This window comes from Manacus candei, unplaced genomic scaffold (genome assembly GCF_025592945.1).
Source record: "Manacus candei isolate 608988 ecotype Guabito, Panama unplaced genomic scaffold, ASM2559294v1 h1tg000015l, whole genome shotgun sequence".
Classification (NCBI taxonomy): Eukaryota; Metazoa; Chordata; class Aves; order Passeriformes; family Pipridae; genus Manacus; species Manacus candei.
The window spans coordinates 12,463,355-12,484,293 of NW_026138063.1; the positions used below are offsets into that span (position 1 = coordinate 12,463,355).

General features: G+C 42.5%; 1 protein-coding gene across 1 annotated transcript in view; it reads right to left on the reverse strand.

The window, feature by feature from the left end:
• ATP13A4 (ATPase 13A4) overlaps window positions 1-20,939 on the reverse strand; it is a 37,003-nt gene continuing 16,064 nt past the window's right edge. Inside the window, exons 11-30 of the mRNA XM_051781274.1 lie at window positions 20,525-20,682; window positions 17,359-17,547; window positions 16,987-17,048; window positions 16,110-16,260; window positions 15,516-15,602; window positions 14,676-14,829; window positions 13,974-14,085; window positions 12,716-12,840; window positions 11,678-11,841; window positions 10,497-10,619; window positions 9,793-9,872; window positions 9,012-9,054; window positions 7,990-8,099; window positions 7,102-7,198; window positions 6,300-6,372; window positions 4,868-5,042; window positions 4,234-4,442; window positions 3,530-3,618; window positions 1,302-1,382; window positions 1-788 (exon numbers count right to left, since the gene is read on the reverse strand). Coding sequence (XP_051637234.1) covers window positions 567-788; window positions 1,302-1,382; window positions 3,530-3,618; window positions 4,234-4,442; window positions 4,868-5,042; window positions 6,300-6,372; window positions 7,102-7,198; window positions 7,990-8,099; window positions 9,012-9,054; window positions 9,793-9,872; window positions 10,497-10,619; window positions 11,678-11,841; window positions 12,716-12,840; window positions 13,974-14,085; window positions 14,676-14,829; window positions 15,516-15,602; window positions 16,110-16,260; window positions 16,987-17,048; window positions 17,359-17,547; window positions 20,525-20,682 — 2,504 coding nt within the window. The 3' untranslated portion in view covers window positions 1-566. The remainder of the gene's footprint in view (window positions 789-1,301; window positions 1,383-3,529; window positions 3,619-4,233; window positions 4,443-4,867; window positions 5,043-6,299; window positions 6,373-7,101; window positions 7,199-7,989; window positions 8,100-9,011; window positions 9,055-9,792; window positions 9,873-10,496; window positions 10,620-11,677; window positions 11,842-12,715; window positions 12,841-13,973; window positions 14,086-14,675; window positions 14,830-15,515; window positions 15,603-16,109; window positions 16,261-16,986; window positions 17,049-17,358; window positions 17,548-20,524; window positions 20,683-20,939) is intronic.

Sequence of the window (20,939 nt, forward strand, 5' to 3'; positions counted from 1 at the left end):
CTTTGTCTATTTGCAGCTCCTTCCAGCTCTGAAAGCCAGCTATTGCTGGAAGGGTTAAAATCTCCAACAATAGACAGACACCAGGTAACAGTATCTGAAACCCTCTGAGGAACCCCAGCACCTGCCTATGTTCAGCAGCCTCTATCAGGAGGAAGTTCTACTTGTTTCCTCAAAGGGGATCTCCCCAGAGTAGTGGTGGTGTCTCAATTAGTTACTTTTCACCTGGAACAGCTCCCAGCTGTATGGACTGCATAATGCAGTTCAAGAGAGGGATGCAGCAGTGGGGTGCTTCAACCACGAACACTTTGCCAATATTCAGCAAGTTATTCAATGTGCAGCTGCCAGCAATTTGTACATGGGCAAGGGGACAGAGGAAACGTTGTTGTGGCTTTATATTACTGCAACCAGCTTTTCTACTTCCAGTCAATTTAAAGATGAGCAAGAGCTGATAAGCCCTAGAGTGGTGAAGCAGTGATGAGACAGTCTTGCCTCTTTTTTAAGTCTCTCAGAGAGTCCTTTTACAGCCACCTGCAACAGTCCTGGACATGCGTCCACTGCACTTTCCTTCAGAGTGAGTCCTCACTGCTGTCAAATGTTGGATTGCTATGGCCTCCCATATTTCCCTCTACTGTTATTGTCACAGAATCTGAGAAGAAGGTTTCATTCAGAGGTGGCCAGGCTGAGTCCTGCTCTAAGCTGTGCTGCAGCCTCTTGTAGTGGCTCTTTGAGTGGTACCGGAAGGTCTTTTTCAGAAGCAGCCACAGGGGTCTGTTCTCAATGACAGCTTCCTGTAAAGGCAAAAGCAAAAGGAAGATTTTAGAGGATCTGGACAGCAGTTTTCTCTTTTCATCCATGCTACACAGACAGGGCAAACAGTGGAGACCTAGGTTTCCCACCCTGCCCTGCTCATCCACATGCCTTAAACAGGCTTTTACTGACCACTTCTCACACCAGCTTCACCAGAGCTCTCCATCAGAAAACTGTAATGAGCTCCTTCTGACAGTTTTCAGGATCAGAGTAGAAAACACCAAAGACTGCCCATATTTTCCTAGCCTGGGGCAGGGTCTGATAGATCCCACTCACCGGAGGAAAGAAAAGGTGACCTGGCCTTGCATTCCCTTATATCTGATCATCCAGATGAGATGCTTTGAGGAAGAGGAGTAAGGGTGAGGTAGCAGGAATCACTTCTGTTTTACTAGGTATTCCCAAAACTGAGCTGAGGAGGAGGGAGAAAGAGCGAGACCTGACCCTTTCATCTCTCCAATTAGTGCTGACCAGTTTGTTCAAGGAGGCACACTCACCTCGACAAGGAAGGACACAGCAAGTGTGACTGCAAGCATTATCACCATGGAGATCCGCCACGTGGTAGGGGTGCAAACGAGCTGGGAAAAAAGCAGGAGCTGTTCAGTAACATGTGCCCACAGTAGACACTGGTGGGTACTTGTGTCATAGAACATAGAATTATTTAGGTTGGAAAAGATCCTTAAGGTCATCTAGACCAATCATTAACCTGGCACTGTAAAGTCTACCATGTCCCTAAGTGCCACAACTACACTTCTTTTAAATATTTCCAGGGATGATGACTCAGCCACTTCCCTGAGCAGTCTGTTCCAGTCTGTAACCCTTTCAGTTAAGATTTTTTTCTTAATCTCCAGTCTAAACATCCCTTGGCACAACCTGAGGCCATTTCCCCTCTATGACTTGTTACATGGGAAAAAAAAGAGTGACACCCACCTTGCTACAGCCTCCTGTCAGGTAGTTATAGAAAAAATTAAGGTTTCCCCTGAGCCTCCTTTTCCTCAGACTAAACAAACCCAATTCCCTCAGCCACTCCTCACATGACTTGTGCTCCAGGCCCTTCATCAGCTTCATGTAATGAAAAGCCAGAATTCCACACTGGCTGTACACTCTGCACTAGCTGATGAGCTAATATTGCTACTTGTCTTCAGGAATTATTGATAAAGATGATTTTAAACCTATGATGCAGTACAGAAAACAGAGAAAACCATACCATACAACTGCAATAAGAAATCTAACTGCCTCCTTTCTAATGTAAGAAATAGTTCAAAGTCTGAGTATTTCCTCTCCAAACCCAGTTCCGGCTTCCCACAGCTGGAAGCACCAGCTTTCTGGCTGTAGCTCAATTTCTTTTGGAGATGAAGCTCTGATCCAAAATTTTTATCAGCAGTTTCTTCAGGCCAGGCTATTGAAGAGTTTTTTATTGCCACTCCACCCTTTTCTCTTCTCAGCAAATCCAGTTTATTCCAGTGTATTCCCTCCAGACTGCTTGGGCTGGGAGTTTTGCAGTTCTCCCCAAAAAGCATTTGAGCGTCACACAGCTGCAGTGCTGGCAATATCTTGTGCCACCACTGTCCACAACAGGACTAAGACTTGCTTTAAAGTGCCATCTCGTGGCAGATTCTCTAACTAGCTCTGCCCGCTGAGCCGCTGGTCTGGAAATCGTTACACGGTGAGGCAGCTTTTGCTGGGCTTTTTTGGCGTTTAAAATCGAGAGCCACATCCTTTGATTATGTTCCTTTTTCCGTGTTTCATTACTTCCATTTCTAAATCGACTTGCTGACTGTCATGCAAACATACAGGACTGGAAGCAGCACTATGTTCAGTACCTGTTATTCAAAGCCACCACACTTCATCTCTCTGATTACAAATGTACAGAAAAAACAGCTGTGAGTTACTTTTGTTGTTCTGTTCCTGTCACACCTGCAGCAAGACTGTGAGAGTGTCACAGTGGAGGAGGTTAACATCTCCCAGTCTCGACATACTAATTGCCATGTCCACTGACAACCCTGCCCTACAGCCGATGCAGATCTTGTCCTTCCCTCATATTTCCCTTAGGATGGATTTGCACAACTCCAGCTTGCATTCTGACAGACAAAATAAATCAAGCCCTTATTGGCATTTATTAATCAAGGATCAAGATAGATTGTCTATTGTCATGCAAGCCCACACTAGCCTTTCTCTACCACTGTTCTAAACCCAAATAATGCTTTGGGAAACTGCAGGCTCTCTGAGATTTAAATAGGGAACCTGAAGAGATTCAGGACTGAGAAATGAGAGCTTCTGTGAGCACCAGCTGGTAGATCTTCATTTCAAGAGGACCTTTGCTCAGAGTAGAACAGCTTGAGAAACACAAGCACATGGTGCTGTACTTTAAATTTGCAGAGCTTAGCCCCATTCTTGTCCTGTCTTCACAGCTATCAAGCCACCAACACACCAAGCATTTTAAGCTCAGTGATGCCATCTTCTATTGCATAGACAATGTGCTGAAACAATCAAAAGTACATGTGTAGCTGTCCAGCTGTCACAGTGCATAGATCTTAGTTTGGAGTCATCCAGAAGGTTCTACAATACCATTATCTAAAATCCATCTCATTAAATTTCATTTTTCTTCAGAGGTGCCATGTATCCCTGGAAAAGTCTGTGCCATTTGTTAAAACAATCCCACTGCACTTATGATGGGACTGGTAGTAGGAAGAAACTTTCCCCCTTGCCTTAGGACAATACTCACATCCATTTTAGAGTAGAGATCATCAATATCAGCAAACATCAAGAAGAGGCAAATGCCCAGCTGCCCTATGAGCACCAGTATGAACACATCTGAAGGGAGAAAAATAGACAAATAAAGCCACAGATTTGTGAGCAACCTCAGCTTCTTGCCTTTATTATAGAAGATTACTGGTCTTAAAATTAGCAAATGCTAAATATCTCCGGTTCTGGAAAATGGGACTCTGCAAACATGTAGATGTCATTGAATGTTTTCTTCTGAGATGGGCCCAAAAGAATGCCCTGAATGTGAATTCGCTCAAATACTGCTCACCCAGCATGCTCTGGGGAGAGAGACATAGGGTTCTTCCAGAATTATTCTGAAGACTAAAATGAGACCACCTAATCTCTCCTTGAGATGTCTCATTTAGGCTGCTTCAAATAACATGATGCTTCTGCCAGCAAACACCACTTTCCTGCTACTCCTTTTGTCCATTTCAGACATCCAAGCGCCAGGTCCAGGATTTTAGCATTACAGAAGAGAGCTGCTGGTCACTGGATGCCACTGGCACTAAAAAGGTACCTGAACAGGTGGCTTTTAGTCATTTAAAAATCTAATATCAGGATCCTGATTTTTTGATTGTCATCTTTTTGATCAAGTTTTAGTTTTTCTGTAGTGAATTGACCTCCTGATTTGACTTACATCCCTTCCTCTCTCCCCATACTTACAGTTTGTGTAGATGGGTTTCCTGAAAGGTTTTCCCTTGGAAAACACTAATGCTACAATGAGGCAGTTGATGGTACTCAGCAGCCACACTGTGGTGTTTTCATAGCTCTTGTAGCCATTGTCTGTTTGTTCATGGGCTCCATCTCCCATCCCATGGAGTCCCAGGCTGTAGGAAGAATTCTCCATGTGATTCTTCATTGAGAGGCAGGCACTGAAAAAAGAGTGTCACACTGGTCAGTGAATAATTATTGTTCTAGTTATTTCCCCCAACTTCTCCTATAACTGACAGGAATCCTCCCTCACAGCCATGATGTCAGTTGTTGGCAATGCCCCCAATCTCACCCTCTGGTTTCAGCTTGCTCAGTAGCTCAAACCTACTCAGATACCCTGGCCTCTCTTGCAATCAATTCCTCCTCTTTGTGCTCAGCAGAAGCATTCTCACCACATGCACTGTGCTGCGTGGCAGATTGCTGGAGAGCTTAGGGACCTGCAGACAACAGTGGTTAAAATGTTTGCACCCTGTGGGGAGCAGAGGGTCTGCTTGCAGCTGCTGATCAGGCCTGCAGTTAAGCTGATCAATAGTATCATCCACTAGGTCAACCCTGTGTTACTAAGAGTCCCAAGAAGGCGACCTACCGGTGTATATCAGTCTTGGAATACCAAGGCTGCTCCTGGACCACCACAAACCCGAAAATCTGCATGCTGAGGCTGAAGAGGATGTTAAGTACAACAGAGAGCAGCAATGGGGGTGAGATAAGCTGGCTTGGAGGCCTGTAGGGAACGAGCTTTGGGTAGGCACCTGTGAAACTCACTGAAACATGCACAGAAATATTTACTAGTGTGTCCAAAATACAAACAGTGCTGCTGTATAATACTGTTATCAATGACCACTCTATAATATTCATTATAAAATGTATGAAGTTTGTATGAAATACAACACATCAAGTACAAAATACAGAGTTGTTTTCTTACAAAATCATGTTGACGCAGAAAAGGCTAATTAATGGTATATGACTATCACGAGGCATATTTTGAAAATAAAATATTGGATTTTTCTTTTATTTTGCTACTGTCAGGACCAAGGATATAAACATACTCACGGTCTCCTATTCTCTTTCTGTCACTTGTCACCTGCGGCTTGGGATTTTCTGCTGCCCATGTTTTGTGCATCCTCCTGAACTAAATGGCAAGTGCCTGGTTATTTGAGCTGGAGGGAGACTACATTAGCTGACACAACAGGTTTTCCTCTCTTCTTAGGTTTAACAAAGTTATCCAGGCTTTGTACATGATGATATACATTGATGCAATATTCCAGATGGGCTACTTACAGCAATGTAGCTTTTGGCACCCAGTACTGTGGCTGGCTCTTTTAGGCTTGATTTAACCAAAGTCTTTTCCTATTGTTTGTGTTCCAGCAAGGATGGAACACACCAGGATGTGGGTTTGCTGTATGTTCTTAATGGCCCTGTCCTTGCCATTCCTGCTTCTGAACCTCTCCCTGCATTTATTCTGTCTCAACAACATTGTCTTTCTGCCTCAACACTGGCTCCCTCTCATTCTTAGCTTACAACTTCCTGCTCTATAATGTCTGACATCTGTCATTTCTTTCTTCTCCATTTCCACCTCTCTTCCCTTTTGTGGCTCTTGCCTACACAGCTTCAAGGGTGAGATGGTCTCCAAACAGTCAATCATTACACTTTTTCATTTGGGCATGGTGCCTTAGGTGTCCCCTTAATCTGCCTTCCTAAGTCAACTGGAAAAAGCCTGAATAGACTTTCCACTGCATAAAGTGTGATTTTATTCCTTCTAGAGATAACATCCCAGTTAGCAACAACCTACATGCTCAGCAAATGCACCACTAAGAATTACCATCTTACTTCAGAGCTTTTCTCAAACAAGATCCCTCTTCTACTAATCCAAACATCCGATACTCTACAGAGAGGATTACTCTGTAGGATGTCTAGTCGCCCTTTTCCTCTTTTCTGTACATAGAATTATGCATTCCCAAGGAGTGAAAAATATTTGAGACCATTCTCTCATTAACACATAGGATGACTAAGGGGCTTACTTGTCATGCCAATGACAGTGGTAATAGCCAGATCTTGAAACAAAAATTGGTAATTCCCAAAGGAGTTTAGTTGCTGAAAAGAGGAACACAAAGAAAAAATATCACAAATCAGACATTTGCCATGGGCTTGTTTATATCATCGCCAGAAAGCCACACTATATCCATGGAGCTAATGCTCTGCTGTTTGTTTTGAAATGCTACTCTGCAGATAAGGGGACCACACATTTCACCACCCTGCCGATAGACTTGTCACCACTGGGCCTGCAGTGAATATTCTCACTTTCCACATTGCTTGAACTAACTGTGCTTCCAGTTCACACCATGCAATAAAAAAGAAGACTATTTGAAGTGACGTGCTTTCTCATTGCTGGGTAATTTCTGAATGCAAAGCCCTTCTCTCCATCTGGGAAGAAGCCATGCAAAAGTGATTTAAGGCACTCCAGGGGATTTGCTTACTGTCAAGTTAATTCATGGTTTAAATGCTGAATAAATTGCAACAGCATAGGCTTACACCAGATTCTTCCTTTTCACAGACATATGCCCTCATCCAAAACACCATTCAGTATCTCAGCCTTCTTTTTGCCCAGCTTGGATCTTGAGCCCAATGGCTGAAGTTAATGGGAAGAATCTTTCTGATTTTCATGTGAGAGTACAGGAGGACCATATGATCACACCACAGAAGTCTGCAGCTCAGGTAAAGGTAAAGCTCCATACTCTAGTTTTATAGTGGCTTTTATGCCCTGTTTCTCCTACAAGGGAGTGTTGCTCATCCAGTTCTAGCCAACATCTTCCAAGTACATACCCAGTAAAGTAGGAGAACACCAAGGTACTGAATTGTGCTGTACAGTGCCATGTACTTGAACATGCAGAAGGAAGTGACAAGAGCAGCACGGCCTTCCCTGTGTGAAGACATGAATAAAAGACAGCAGTTAGGTGAGGGGTGCTCCTGTTTCTAGTCCTCTCAAAGGGCTGCTGAAAAACAAGGCATGTGTCACAAGCAGTGAAGTCTGCCAGTATCTTGCTGGGAGGTGAAACAAATAAAATCTGACCTGAATGAAAGTGAAATCTTCACTTGCAGATATCTTGTTGCAAGGAAACAGGCTTGATTCTAGTCACCTATGTTCTGTAGAATACAATTTACCCCAGCAACTTTTTGTGCTGATATTAATAGTACAGATAACAATTTTGTATGAGGAAAAAAATTCAAAGCCAAGCAGCTCCTCAGTGAATTCAAGCTAACAAGTCCTCTCCTCCCGCAGTGAACATATGGTATCTGATGAGGGTAACACACTCCCCCTGCCCCAGTAAGCAAAACCAGGATCCTGGAATAACAGATGCCAAGTTTTTCTTGCATAGGGTATCAGAGGCAGGGCCCAACAGTAGTGTACAGGTTGGTTTGTGGACATTTGATTCAGCTTTATAGAGCATTGCTCATTTTGCTATGTTTTTGCATTTAAAATACTATTGATGATACAAAGCTCAACTCTAAATGCCTTCCTCTTGTAGTTTGCAGGTAATTAATGTAAAGGAATTTCAGAAAGAGACTAGGCAAATAGCAATTTCAAGATCAACGACATTTATTTTTCTCTAGATATACATGTTGTGGCTTGCTGCAAACACCCAACACTAATATTTGAGAGGAGTGGGAACTGTCTTCTTTATGAAATAGGGAACAAGATTCTGTGCTTACCTGATTAGCTCTGGCACACAGGCTATGCTGGGGGTTCGGGATGTGAAAGGTGAAGCCACAGATGCCTCCTGCTCTGACAGTGATATCCCTGCATGTGCCACTTTCAAAGCCTGAAAGTCACATTCTTCTTCAACACTCACAAACCAGGAAGACACAGCAACTCACATGTCTGCCAAGCAGTGATCTCTTATTACAGGATGTGTGCTGTGAACAGCAGTCCCTCTTTACTCCTTATGTGTCCTCCACTCGGGGGTTCCTCCAGTGGGATGTAGTGAGGCATTGGGACCAGGAAAAGAATGGGGATGAGAGCATTGGCAAGATCATTTTCCACAGACCCCAGAGCCATCCACTACCACCTGCAGAAGACAGGTTTGGCTCTGCCTCCTTTGTCAGCACTTACTTGCTGTCACACCTCATGCAGATAGACTAGGTTCTCTGCTTGCTTCCCCCAAGACAATCCTTGGGACTTTGTGTTAGGACAAGCAAGAGCTGCACTGCTGAGGTGGCATTGCTCTCACTGCCACGAGGATGCATGAAGTCATAGAGAGATATGAACCTGCCCAGAAGGGAGTTGTGGGTGCCTCCTGAACATAAACCCTTCCTTTTGGAAAAAGAAAACCCAAAGCTTTCCTGCTCTTCTAAAATGTTCTTTTACAAAAACCTTGTAGGACTACAGCTGTTCCCCATGAAAGCTCCTCACCTGTCTTCTCCAACCCCAAACACTGAAGATATTGACATAAACCCCAGTGGAGGATTTGGAGAACCTTCTGATGGCTTTTTGCAAAGAAAATGCATCAGTCCTTGAGACCACACACTGCAAAAATCTCTGCCTAGGACAGCTTTTGCATGGTAAGGACTGCACTGTAGGATCAGGTCTAAATCAATACTGGTGACACTACAGCTGCTCTGTGAAGAAGCAGTGCACTCCCATCCCCAGCATGTGCTCAGTTTGGAATATTCCACTGACATTGCATTCATTTCTCATTTTTAAAATAAATATGTTTTAAAGAATTTTCACTTACCCCACAGTCATTGGCTCCATCTCCACACATGCCCACAAAGTAACTAAAAAAATAAAGTGACCTAGAGTTCAGTTCCAAAGAAAGTGAGGAATCAGAGCCTAGTCCATGCAAGTCATTTGTGCAAGTCATGAAAGATTTTTGTTAAAAACTTTTCTGGAAAGCTGAAAGACCAAAATGTAATCCCAGGACTCTGAATTGTGCATGGGCCTTGGGCTTGCACCTCAGGTCTGACTACAGGAAAGAGTTTCTGCTGTGACGGAATAAAGAACGTATTAGCATGAAGCTTTACATTTACTACAATGAACTTGGTCTCCCTGATTTTAAGGTCAATCACACCAGAGGACAAGGCTAATGGGGACAGTCCTGTTCAGAAAGGAAGCACTGTAGGCACAGGTACCTCGTGTTCACTGGGAATAGACAGTGCAATAAAAAGACTGGAAGCATCAGAGAAGCTACAGTGCTGGGAGATATTCCTAAAAAACCTTAGGGACACAAGTGCCCCTCCTTCAGGCCCAGAGAGAAGTAAGAATGAAGGAAGATGTGAACAAAAAAAAGCCAGAATCATGGGAGTGTTAGATCTTCCACAGGTTGCCAAACCAGCACGGTGTTCAGCATCTTTTTTTAACAGGCTTTTGGATTTTAATTGCAAAGGTGGTTATCTGTGGAAGTTTAAGTTTTGTGCACTTCCATGAAAGGCTCTGCTAGACAAAAGCTAGCTCCTACTAGACGTCTTTCAAGCCTGGAAATTCAACAAACACTTTCAAACTCATTATGAACTTACTCCAGCTTTTGAAACTCTTCTACCAGGCTGGATTTCTGACCAGGAGACATTCTAGCAAAAACTGTTCCATTCAGCAGGAGCTGTAAGGAGAAAAAAGGAAATTATTTTTTAAACACTTGAAGCAAGTGATTTCAGTGATGATCTTGAATAGAAATCCCAAAAAATCATATTTATAAACAACTGATTCTAGACTCTGAAGTAGGAAATGCTGATAATCAAAGATACAATGGTTCTTAATCAATATTTTGAAAAAATAACAATCACAATAAGGACAAGAGGCCTGGTATGTCATTTGAGTTACCTGATGAAAACAAATTACCAGGCAGGTAATTACAAGAAGAAAATTCATGGGATTATCCTCTCCATGAAACAGACAAGCCATGCTGAAGTGCATAATGTGTAATACCATATTTTCTCCTGTTCTCCAAAACAGGATAGAATCAGGGCTGTGCAAGGGCCAGGCATATGGGCACAAATGTTTTAAGTCACATCATCACATCACGAGACAGATCTGCTCCTCTCATGTGCAGAAAAAAATCTAGGGATTTTTAACATATGTTAATGTCAGGGTTAGAATTAAGGATTTCAGGGTTAGAATTGTTCCCAAAAGATGTCCTAGTACAGATCCCTTCAGCTAATTATACCAGGACAATTGGAATCTCCTGAAAGGCAAGCCCACACCAGTTAAAAAATCCACATCTTACTTTTGGAAGTAAGTCCCTGAAATGCTGTGTTACAATTTGGTAAGACTTTCCACTCATGGCAAAATGATACTGGCCGTGTCCCAATGCCAGATTGGTTCTTCGCTCAGTCTGACCATCATCCTCCTGTAAAATAAGACAGAATCTATGCTGTGTCTAGGCCTTCAAAAGCTGCTCTGTACATTTACACAGGCACTACTACAGACAAAGTAAAGGGTATACCATGGGCAGGGCACTCTTGAAGACTCTGGGAGCCTTGGGTTCAAGGCCTTTGCTTGAATTTGTAAAGGGATTGAGGCATATAGTGCCATTAATTTCAGTGTTGACTGGGTGCTTCTTAAGTTTTAAAAGCTGGCCCTCAGTATTGCTGCATTTGATAAAACTCATGCAACAGTACCAATCTGGTGGGCTGCACTCTGAGTGAGAGGGGCTAGAGAGACAGTGTCTGGGAACCACGTCTAGCCAAGTCTTTCTACAGTGAAACACAGAGCAGATACAGCTCAGGATGAGCTTTGGTAGCAAGGAGCCACTCAACAGCCCCTGCAGGTATTCCCTACCATCTGCCTGACTCTTACCACTTATCAGAGAAGGGTCAGCACCTTCAGATTTACTCTTCAGGGAGAAAGTAACTGGCTTTCAGCCCAGTTTCTCTGAGGAGATGCTTGATGAAAGAAATTTCTAAGTGTAGCTTGCCTATGTTTCATTGTGTGCATGCAATTTCTCAACACTTAGTTTGTGTTTTAATTCTGCATGTATGGTAAAGTGCTAACTCTCTAGCTGATTGAGCAGGGCTGGTTCAGTGCACCTCCACTGGTTTTAAGTCCACACCTATACAATCAAATTTGTCTTGCAGGGAAAGGAAGCATGCTTTAAACAGACATCAGCTAAGCATGAGGGCTAGGAACAAATCTTTCCTGGATTTCTGCAAAGCTGTTCTCAAACCTAGCTAGACAGTTAGCAAAAACTTGTTTATGAGATAATATACCAGGAACTAAGCTCTAGGGGAGTACCTTTTTATAACGATTCCTTCTTTTTAAACACTTTTCTAGCACATATTTTGACATGCAAATGATGGTGAATGACAGGTCTCTTTATTCTAGTGTAATTCCACTGTCTTATTTAAAGCATTACAGCTTAGTTTGTTTCCCTACTCCAAAACATCTGCTTCTTATGCTTATGCTCACCAGGTTTCTGTAATCTTCAGTTTTGTTTTCTCCTAGGGGTTTCCAGGTTATAGATGCTGAAACAGATCCAGGCTCTTTGTTTGCTTCCACAAGAATCACTCTGTGTGTTGGAGAGATCATCCCAGCATTTTTGGCAACAGTTATAGCTGTCTGAATATTGTCACCTATAAAAATCAAGAGGTGTGTTATCTAAAAATTTCTGCAGTGAGGAATTGTTTATGGAGGAAACATTAGCCTTTTCCTGAATTCTGAGTTTTCAAATATATCCTCAAGAATCAGTAAGATTTCAGTCTCTGTGTGTAAGAAAGTTTTTTATAAAGATCAAAACTTTGCAGATAAGGTCTGTCTCAATCATTAGATGTATTTTCATCTGGAAAATAAATATTTCATCTGGAGATGAAGTATTTTCATCTTCATCTTGGAGAAATTCAAATGGGGAATATGCTCCTAGATTATTTGATTTAGACTAAAACCAAAAAGGGATTAACTGCTAAATTGCTGCAAGTATCACTAATTCTCATAGATTGGCCTCAGGTGGCTTTGGTGTATATGTGCTGAAAGGGGTGAGGCCCAAGAAGACGTATTGTGCTACTCACGAAAAAATATCTTCAGACCATGATAAAACTGGAGGTTATTCTATCCAAATCCTGATTTGGATTTGGATGGAATAGCCCTCCAAGAAGAAAAAAAAAAAAAAGGATAAACAGGGACTGGTAGGCATACCAGATGTCTTAAGGTTCAGTGATTTGTCCTGGCACTGATGCTCCATCTCTGATCATTTATAACAGGATTTCAGAAGGCCTTATAAAGAAGGGATCTTGCATGATGTACCTTTATTAGGTGTCTAACACAGCCTAGTGAAACTGCCTGGGACAACATGGTTCAGCTCATGTCATTACTAAAACAGAGATTCTTCTTGGACTAAATATCTGTGCCTTCCTACCAGTGGTGGTGACAACAACAGACTGTTCATTTAAACACTGTTGCACTCCCTGTCTTGGCCAGTGGCCACATAAATAATCCACCCAATTAAGATACCTGTGGCCATAACACTCCTGATGCAGGCAGCACTGAGCTCTTCCAGGACGGGCTTTGTGTCCCTCTTTAATCGATTCTCCATTATCAGCAGACCCAGGAATGTCAGATCAGATTCTACCTCCTCCCTTATAGTGAAAGAGAGATAGACAGATTTAGTTCTTCTTCTTGCCTTTGGCCTGTTTTTGTATTGAATTTGATAATAGCCAGTTATTAATGTTAACCATCCTACCTAACTCAAACCAATTAAAATAATTTCTGTATTTTCAGCAGTCCCAGGTTGTCTATTTTTTGTGGTGCTATTTCAAACACTTATTTTAGCCACTGTAGTAAGTTAGCCTAACACTTGCATGGCAGAGTAGCCAGGTCAGGTGGGGCCTGAACTGCTTTCATTGCAGATCTTGCATTTGACCACCAGCCTTCTCTTTTCTCCTGGTAGTATATGCATCACACATGCTGTAACTGCACACACAACTTCAAAAGCTGGGCCCTATCACACACATTTGCTCGTTGGGTTGGATGGGTCTGTTATGACTCCTGTCACAAGACTGAAATAACCACTTGCACTCTGCCTCAGTGTTATTGGCTCCTTCAGCAAAGCAAAAAGCCCTGTGAAAAAGCAAGTGAGCTCCTGCAAGTGAGCAGGTCCTGGATTAGGAACTGCAGCTAGCAAAGAGAGAGGACAGCAGATCCTCAGTAACTGCAAATATTTCAGAATTTAGCATAGTAGAAGACTCTGTTGACTTCTCCAGAACCTAAAGAGAGCTAAAGCTCAAAAGCTAAAGGATTGGACCAAGACAACAGCAGAAGAATTGCTGACTTTGACTGGGCTAGAGAACAGTATTGGGGGTCATTTGTTGTCGTTGCTTAATCAAGCAGTCTGAATAACTGGGAAAAAAAAGGGGGGGGGTGTAAAAAAATACTTCAACTGAAAGCCTGAGCAAGTCTGCAAGGAGACTGGTAGAAATGAGGGAACCATGGAGGGGTGTACTAGTCTTCAGAATGTACTGGAGTTATGCTTCCTATGTTACTCCAAAGTTGAGAAAGTTTAGAAATGTGCAAGGATTCTGGGCATGTGTTATAAGAGTGCTCTCTACCCATTCTCAGACCTCTATCCAGATGTAAATCAGATTCTCTCTGGCCTGAATGTAACAAAACTCTGTACTACAATCCTGCTCTTGGCAGGCTGTGGTGATGGTACTACGTGAGGCACCACTAGCCCATGGTTGAATGTGGCCAGAAGCAGCAGTCTATGGCTTACCTTGTTAGAGCAGTAGGTGGCTTCCCTGCCTGTAGAGATTTCCATGCCAGTCCAATGACCCTAAAGCCCTGTGCTGTGTAGAGCAGGAGCTCGCTTTCAAAGTTCGATGGGACTGTGCAAAAGAGGAAAAGACAGTTCATCAGGGCATTTGACTGCTTTCTAATGGAAGGAAGCCTTGGAGCAGGGAAGGTTTATGTCCCACAGGTCAGGTAGACCTAGAGTTTATCAGTAGGCCAAGGACATCAAGGAAAGGTGCTGAACTGAACTTTACTCAATAAGAAATCATTGTGTCTCTGTCATGTTGCACTTAGGTCCTAAACTATTCTCCAAAGACTTACCTTCTTCCAGCATGTTGTGAAGGATCTGTGTTCCTCTTGTTTCCCTCCCAAGGTTTGGAGAAAAAAGAAAATTTTTTTTGGTGTCTACTGGACTAGTAGACAACTTTTCCAAATAGCTATTCTGGCAGAGACTGTACACCTTGTATAAGGGTTGGTACTTACATATATCTCTTTGTAGTCCTTCTTTGCTGAGAAGGACTGTATGAGAGCTTAGCCTTAGACTTGGAGCACAACAGAGAGACTTCCTGGGCTGAAGTATCAAGTCTTAGACACAGAAATCTCATTTGGACCTTCCACTTCATTTCACCATCAAAAGTCACTTACACATATGTGTTTCTAGGAAGCATTTATAAGTGTTAGTTACCTGTTTCTGCTCTACATAGCATGGCTACTATTTCTGGAGCCCCTTTTGTGAAGACCTGTTGATCCCCACCAATTTCCTGAGCAATGACAGACATTCTTTGCAAGGATGAAGAAAATGGAAACTGGTGTAAAATGGTAACTCCTTCCACTGGGGCCTAGGAGAAAAGCAAGTAGATTATATACTGCAGCAAGGATTTTAAACTCAGGCCAAAGGATTTTAGGTCTGTCCTTTGGACCATGGTAAGAAGCTAACCATGTATAATGGGCTGATTTGTCACACTTAGGAATGACTGGTATATAAAGAGAAAATTAACTTTGTACAGAAATAGTTACCTTAAGCAGTAGGAAAAGTTCACTGACAGTTTTAGCAGACAATTAGACGTAATTTTCTGAAAGGAAGTCACTAGTCCTCTTTTTTTAACAAGATTCTGTTTACACTGGTCTTGCAAAGAGAAAATGGATGTCTGAAAGCATCCCCCTTGGTGTATGTCACCAGTAAGGGTCTGACATCAGCTACCAGACTCTACTGCATTCCCAAATGCTTTTGGAGATCTTCACTGCTCAGCTGAGTTTGGATTGAGTCTTGAGCCACCAGGACAGGTAAATCCCTGAGCTGGACAATCTATCATCCAGCATCCCCCTGCTTCTGGTGTGAGCAGCAAGCTCTCCCTGGCATCTGTAATCAGAGAGAGCAAGGCAATCTCTCTGCAGGCAGGACAGGAAAGATGAAGTGTGGAAGAGCTCTCTTGAACTAGGAAAACCAAGCATTTCTATTCTGAAAGGTAAGTCTTACACTGACAGTTTAACTTGATCATTAATGTGAATCTCACAAATAGCTTACAGTGGTGGCTTTAGGTCCAGGCCTAACAACTGTGACATGTGTGGATCCTTGACCTTCAATCTGGTGTCCACTGGAATCATCTATCACCTGGGTATTGAAAGACAAAAATATTTCAGATCACAACACCTGAAAGGAACCTCAAGGATCCACTTAGAGCACAGGATTTCAAACCTGAAGATGGTAGAAATACCTTCACATTGACAGAGCTCTAACAAATGTCAAAGTCTTGTAACAAGTTCAAAGCTGTCAGAAATCTTTTACATGCTCTGTAAAAGTGGTCTTAATCTGCATGTGAGACACATCTGGGAATTCCTGTTGTCTGGCAGCAGCCAAAGACAGAGTTGTTGTGTCAGTGTGGTTTGCATGACATCCACCACTTCCAGCCAAATGACCTGAATACTCATATACTTCTAGGTGAAAGCTCTAGGCAGAAGCAAGGAACGTTTCTTCAAAAGCCTGAGTATGCAGTATCTCTTCTGAGTTTTACTTGTGTGGGAAGTAGCTATTTGCATGAGAGGGCTTGGGACATTTCTCTTTTTCGAGACCACCAAAACACCCTGCCACTGTTTGCATAAAAACATAGCACAGTTTTACCCAGTTAGTGGCCTCAAACATTTTCACATCCAGTGGGTCTCCTTGGATCTTGCCCTCCCACACAATCAATGAATGACAAACTGCCATTGCTCTGAACACTGGGCCCCAAGGCAGGCTTTGGTCTGCAGGGAAGCTGTGAATGTCCTGGAAGCTAACACAAAAGAGAACAAAAAAATTACTATCAGAGAACACCAAACAACAGATGATTTACAGGGTAAAAAAAAATCCTAATTGAGGGCAGTTAAAATCCCATCCTGAGGTCAGACCACAAGCATATTCTAGGGACTTGTACTCCCCCATGAGCTATTTCTTGTGCATCTATTAAGTCTGGGATACACATGCTCAAAACAGGTGTATTCTGCCTGGTTAAGGAGTCTGTTGGGATGGAGAGGAACAGATTATTATAAAATACTTTTCTTGAGGCTTGTGCAAGGACTCTTGAGTTCTGAAGCTAACATAAGTTTGAGCATCTTTGTGCATGCACATTTCTGGAAATGTAAGTGGGCAAAATCACAGCCACTGAAGGAACTGAATGTCAATCTCATGGTTAACAGTGACTTCCTGTCATAAAGGGTTGGGGCAACACTGCAGCTCTGAGATCTAACTCAGCATGTCCACTGAGACTACCTGCCTGGACAGGCTATACCAAATGCTGACAACAGTGGTTGCATCTTTTCATGTGGAGCAGGACCCCTGGGATGAAGCAAACCACTCATTTTCCAGAGGCTATAGAAATAAAATTGAAAATCTAAACATGGGGAACTTCAAACTGCTCTTTAGCATTAACTGTCTTTCAGATTTGTTCATATGTCTAGGAGAAGAATCCAGTCACCATCCCACCAAATTTAAATACCATTTGCATGTCAAGGAGCCTTACCAGTTTCTCTCAGAGGGCAGCAAGCCCCAAAGATCCAGGCCATCTTCTGTTAAGGTGCCAGTCTAAGTTAAAATGTACATTTAAATTAAGTTCCCACATGAGAGCTCCAAGAGGAATAAAAATCAAGACTTATTTTAAGAAGTTACTGTCCAGAAAATGTCAGCACAATGTAGAGCAAAAGGGCTACCAGGCAATTCCTAGATTCCAAGAAAAACAAGAATTTGCAACAGCTTCTGTTCAGTCAACAAAAACTTAAGTACACAGGGTTGGTCACTGTGTTTCTAAAATACAGTGGAAACCAAACCACATACTCTCCCACCCCTAGAACAGCTCCCATTACCTATAAGAGCATAACCACCACACAGCCATTACTTTGTCAAAGCAGATGAGGTTCAGCTGTCCACACATGTTGATCCTCTGTGGGCTGATGCAGAAGATGCCCTTTTTCTTCAACCTCCGCTGAGTATAAATGATCCCAGTTGTCAAGGCAGCTGGCAGAGCTGGCGGGACAGCAATAGTGATAACATCCAAAGCCTTCTTTACCACCTCTCCTGCCTCCTCCTGACATAACAAAGGCAGTTACCAGGAAGAGAGCGTCAAGGAGTGCTGCTTGCACCAAGTGTAGACTTCTTCACCCTCCTCCCCTCCACTGCAGGTGCTTCAGGCTGCACTGTTTTCTGGCCATGGTACATTATGTATTATTCTCCATAAGAAATTAATCAGCTTGATTTAACCAGAGGCTTTAAGGCCTCACCACTGCTAAAGAACAGCCTCCAGGTCTTCATTCATTCTCCACACAAACAAACCTGCCACAGTCTCCTCCAAAGCACCAGCTCAAACATGCCAACTAGATTATTGCACCCTCAGTCAAACCCGGTTTCCCATGACACAGCACACAGGAATCTGCTGTTTGCATTGGCATTCATCCAATTGCCTATAGGCATAGCTCTGGACTGCATGTTAGGATGACAGGTGAGACATATGGGATAGAGCTGAAAAGGAGGGCAGAATGTGTGAGCTAATGATTTCTTCTGATCTTATGTTCTAGGAGATGCAAAAGGAAATTGCTTTTACCTGTAGTAAGAGACATGGAAGTAACAGTTACATTCTAAAAGCAATCTCTAATTTGGGAGTTTAGAGGTCAGTGTAAAACTGACTGCCAGTATGCTCAGTGTCGGCATCGTTACTCTTGGCAGTTGGCATCACTGCTAAAGTATTGAATAGGTTTCAATTCAGGCCCCAGAACTGAGACACTGCAAACTAAAGCCAATTTGCAATTCAGAAAGACTCGCAAACCATCACAGAGATCTACTATTACTACTTCTGAGCTTGAGACTTGGACCACAAATCATGTTGCATTTGACGTGCTGAATTGCCCTCATATTCTGATTATCTCTACACTGATATTGTCTCTGCCCACAGAAGGCACAAGTTTGATAATACTTCTATCTATTTTATGTTAGAATGAAGCACTTACCACCCACCTTTAGGTAAACACACTCACAGAAAAGAAAGCATTTAGTACATCCTGTGACTCAATCTTACACTAGTCTGACAAGACAATTTCAGCAGTTGAGATAACATCAGCATGTATTTTACATATTATAAGGAGGAAGTTAACTTAAAAAAAAAGGAAAAACTGCAAAGCAGACACCAGCATACATTCTTAAACACTCTTGCTTTGATATCCTAAGGGGAAATAATCTTTTGAGCCAACTGATTGCAAATTATTCCCCAGGAGAAAAACTATTCAAAAGCTGAGTTACAGAATGAACCTTGCAACTCGGGACTTGGACTTTACATTGACAGATAATTATCAAGACATGAAGTGATTTCTTGAAAGCTTTTGGAAAAGTTTTGAATCAATTAGGCTTTAAAACTTGCATAACTACTGTTTACAGTGTATAACTATTTCTTACAGTGACCTCAATGCATGAGAATGAGTGAAATGTTTTAAAAGGGTTTCAGGTGAACTTTCCAGAGATTTAGAGATTTAGGTGCACTAATAGGCCTTAGTTACCCTCACTAGCCTCATCTCCATCCACACTTTCTGCTCATGGGTTCAGGAGCTCCATTTAAGCTCAGGCCTGGGCCTTCAGTCCCTGTCTGAGTCATGCTGTAGATGTACCTGCCTCTGGCCCAGTCTCTTGGACGGACACCTTAAGATGTGTGTCGAGGCCTTGTCTCTTGTCCTCATCTTCTTCTGCTTCTGACTGTACTCCCCAGATTATTCACCACTTTGCCTTGCCTGGGACTGTTGATGGGCTGTTACCTGCACTCAGCTCTCCCCACCACATTCAGGTACTGTGTGATTGTGCATTGGTCGGTGAGTGAACCATCTGTGTTCTGGTCACCCTTGGCTCCTGGCTTGCCTCCCCCAGGGAATAGCTGGCCCTTGCTGCTTCCAAACACAGTAAGTCTTAGTTCCACATCAAGATGTTGGTGACTCAGATGATACAGGATAGTTGCCTTTGCAAAAGTTATATCCCCAGAGTTCTCAAAGGTATTAAGCTGAGTGATAACTAAGTGTAGGTTATCTCCCTTTCACTACCCCACCATCCCCCAAATGACTATACAAAGATATGGGGGGAAAAAAAGGCAGAAGAAAACAGAGAGTTCTTTGTAGCATTTTCAGGGATCGATTTTCAGGGGTCGATTTTCAGGGATCTCATTTACACTTGTATTGTTCAAGGCTCTGTAACTGGGAAGAAAGGTGGCTGAAGGGGTGGCCAGTGATCTCTTAAGTCATAATTAGTACAGGAAAATCAAACAGAAAGCAGCTATTTGCTACTTCTCTAAAACAAAAACCTACAGTGCCTTCAGCATTTCAGACAGAAGCTTTAAGAACACTTTTGCACAGTACCTAATGAAACTGTGGGGATCATTGCCACAGGTGCTGTCAACTCCAAGACAAATTAATTCAGAAATAGATTAAACCTCCCTGTGGCAGATTTTCAGTGACTATTACAGCAAGATGATCCAGATACAAAAGACAGCTTACTGAACTGCTAAACCTTTCTCTTCAAGAAATTAGAAGACTATAACAGAGAAGAATTGTTCTATACTTGCCCTTCTTCCTAACCATCTTCCATAAGCATTTGACACCAGTCACTCTCAGAGACAAAGGACAGGGATAGATGGGTCTTTGCTCTCAACTGAAATTTTTGGAAAGGTGCCTTTTCACAAATACAGATAAGCCTGTGTCCCATTTAACTCACGACTCACCTGTGCTTTTTCTGGGAATTTACAAAAAAAGCGCCACAAAAAAGTCTGTAAAAGGCTCTTACAGAGTGCTAAACTGTGGATAAGGCATGCAGGGCTTGCACAGAATTTGCCAACAGTGGGTTTGGCACCTTGGAATTGAATATGTGAGAGCTTGTGTACTGTCACCAATTCATTGTAAAATGGCCTCATATACTAAGGTAAAAAGGAAAGCGACAAGGGCTATGTTTTTATATATAAATGCTTATGAAGTCACTCAAGTTTCAAATCTCTTTAAAACTAAGTGTGACCATTTCTCCTGCATTTAGTAACTCACCCCATTAAGTGCAAATACACACACTGTGTAGATCATTCCAATGGCTGCAAATGCTATGAGGCACATCAGGAACCGGAGAGCATCTCTGTACAACTTGAAGTTCATGGGTTTAGGGTAGAGAATGGACCTCACCAGATCTCCTTTGGCTGTATTGAAACCTAGAAAAACAAACTAAAATCATTCCGAGGAGAAAACATTTCCAAAAATTCTCTACAAAGAATGGAGGGCTTCAAAGTTACTCAATATCTGCAACTTATGAAAGAAGACCCAGATCTTTCATTTTGGTATATGTGACCTAATCTGCAGAGTATAGAAAAAAGTTATTTTTGTCCTAACGAGGGGATTGTGGAAGCAAAGCAAAATTCTCATTTTTAATCATAAGCTGGTAGTTTTTGTAAAAGTTATGCCAAGCAAA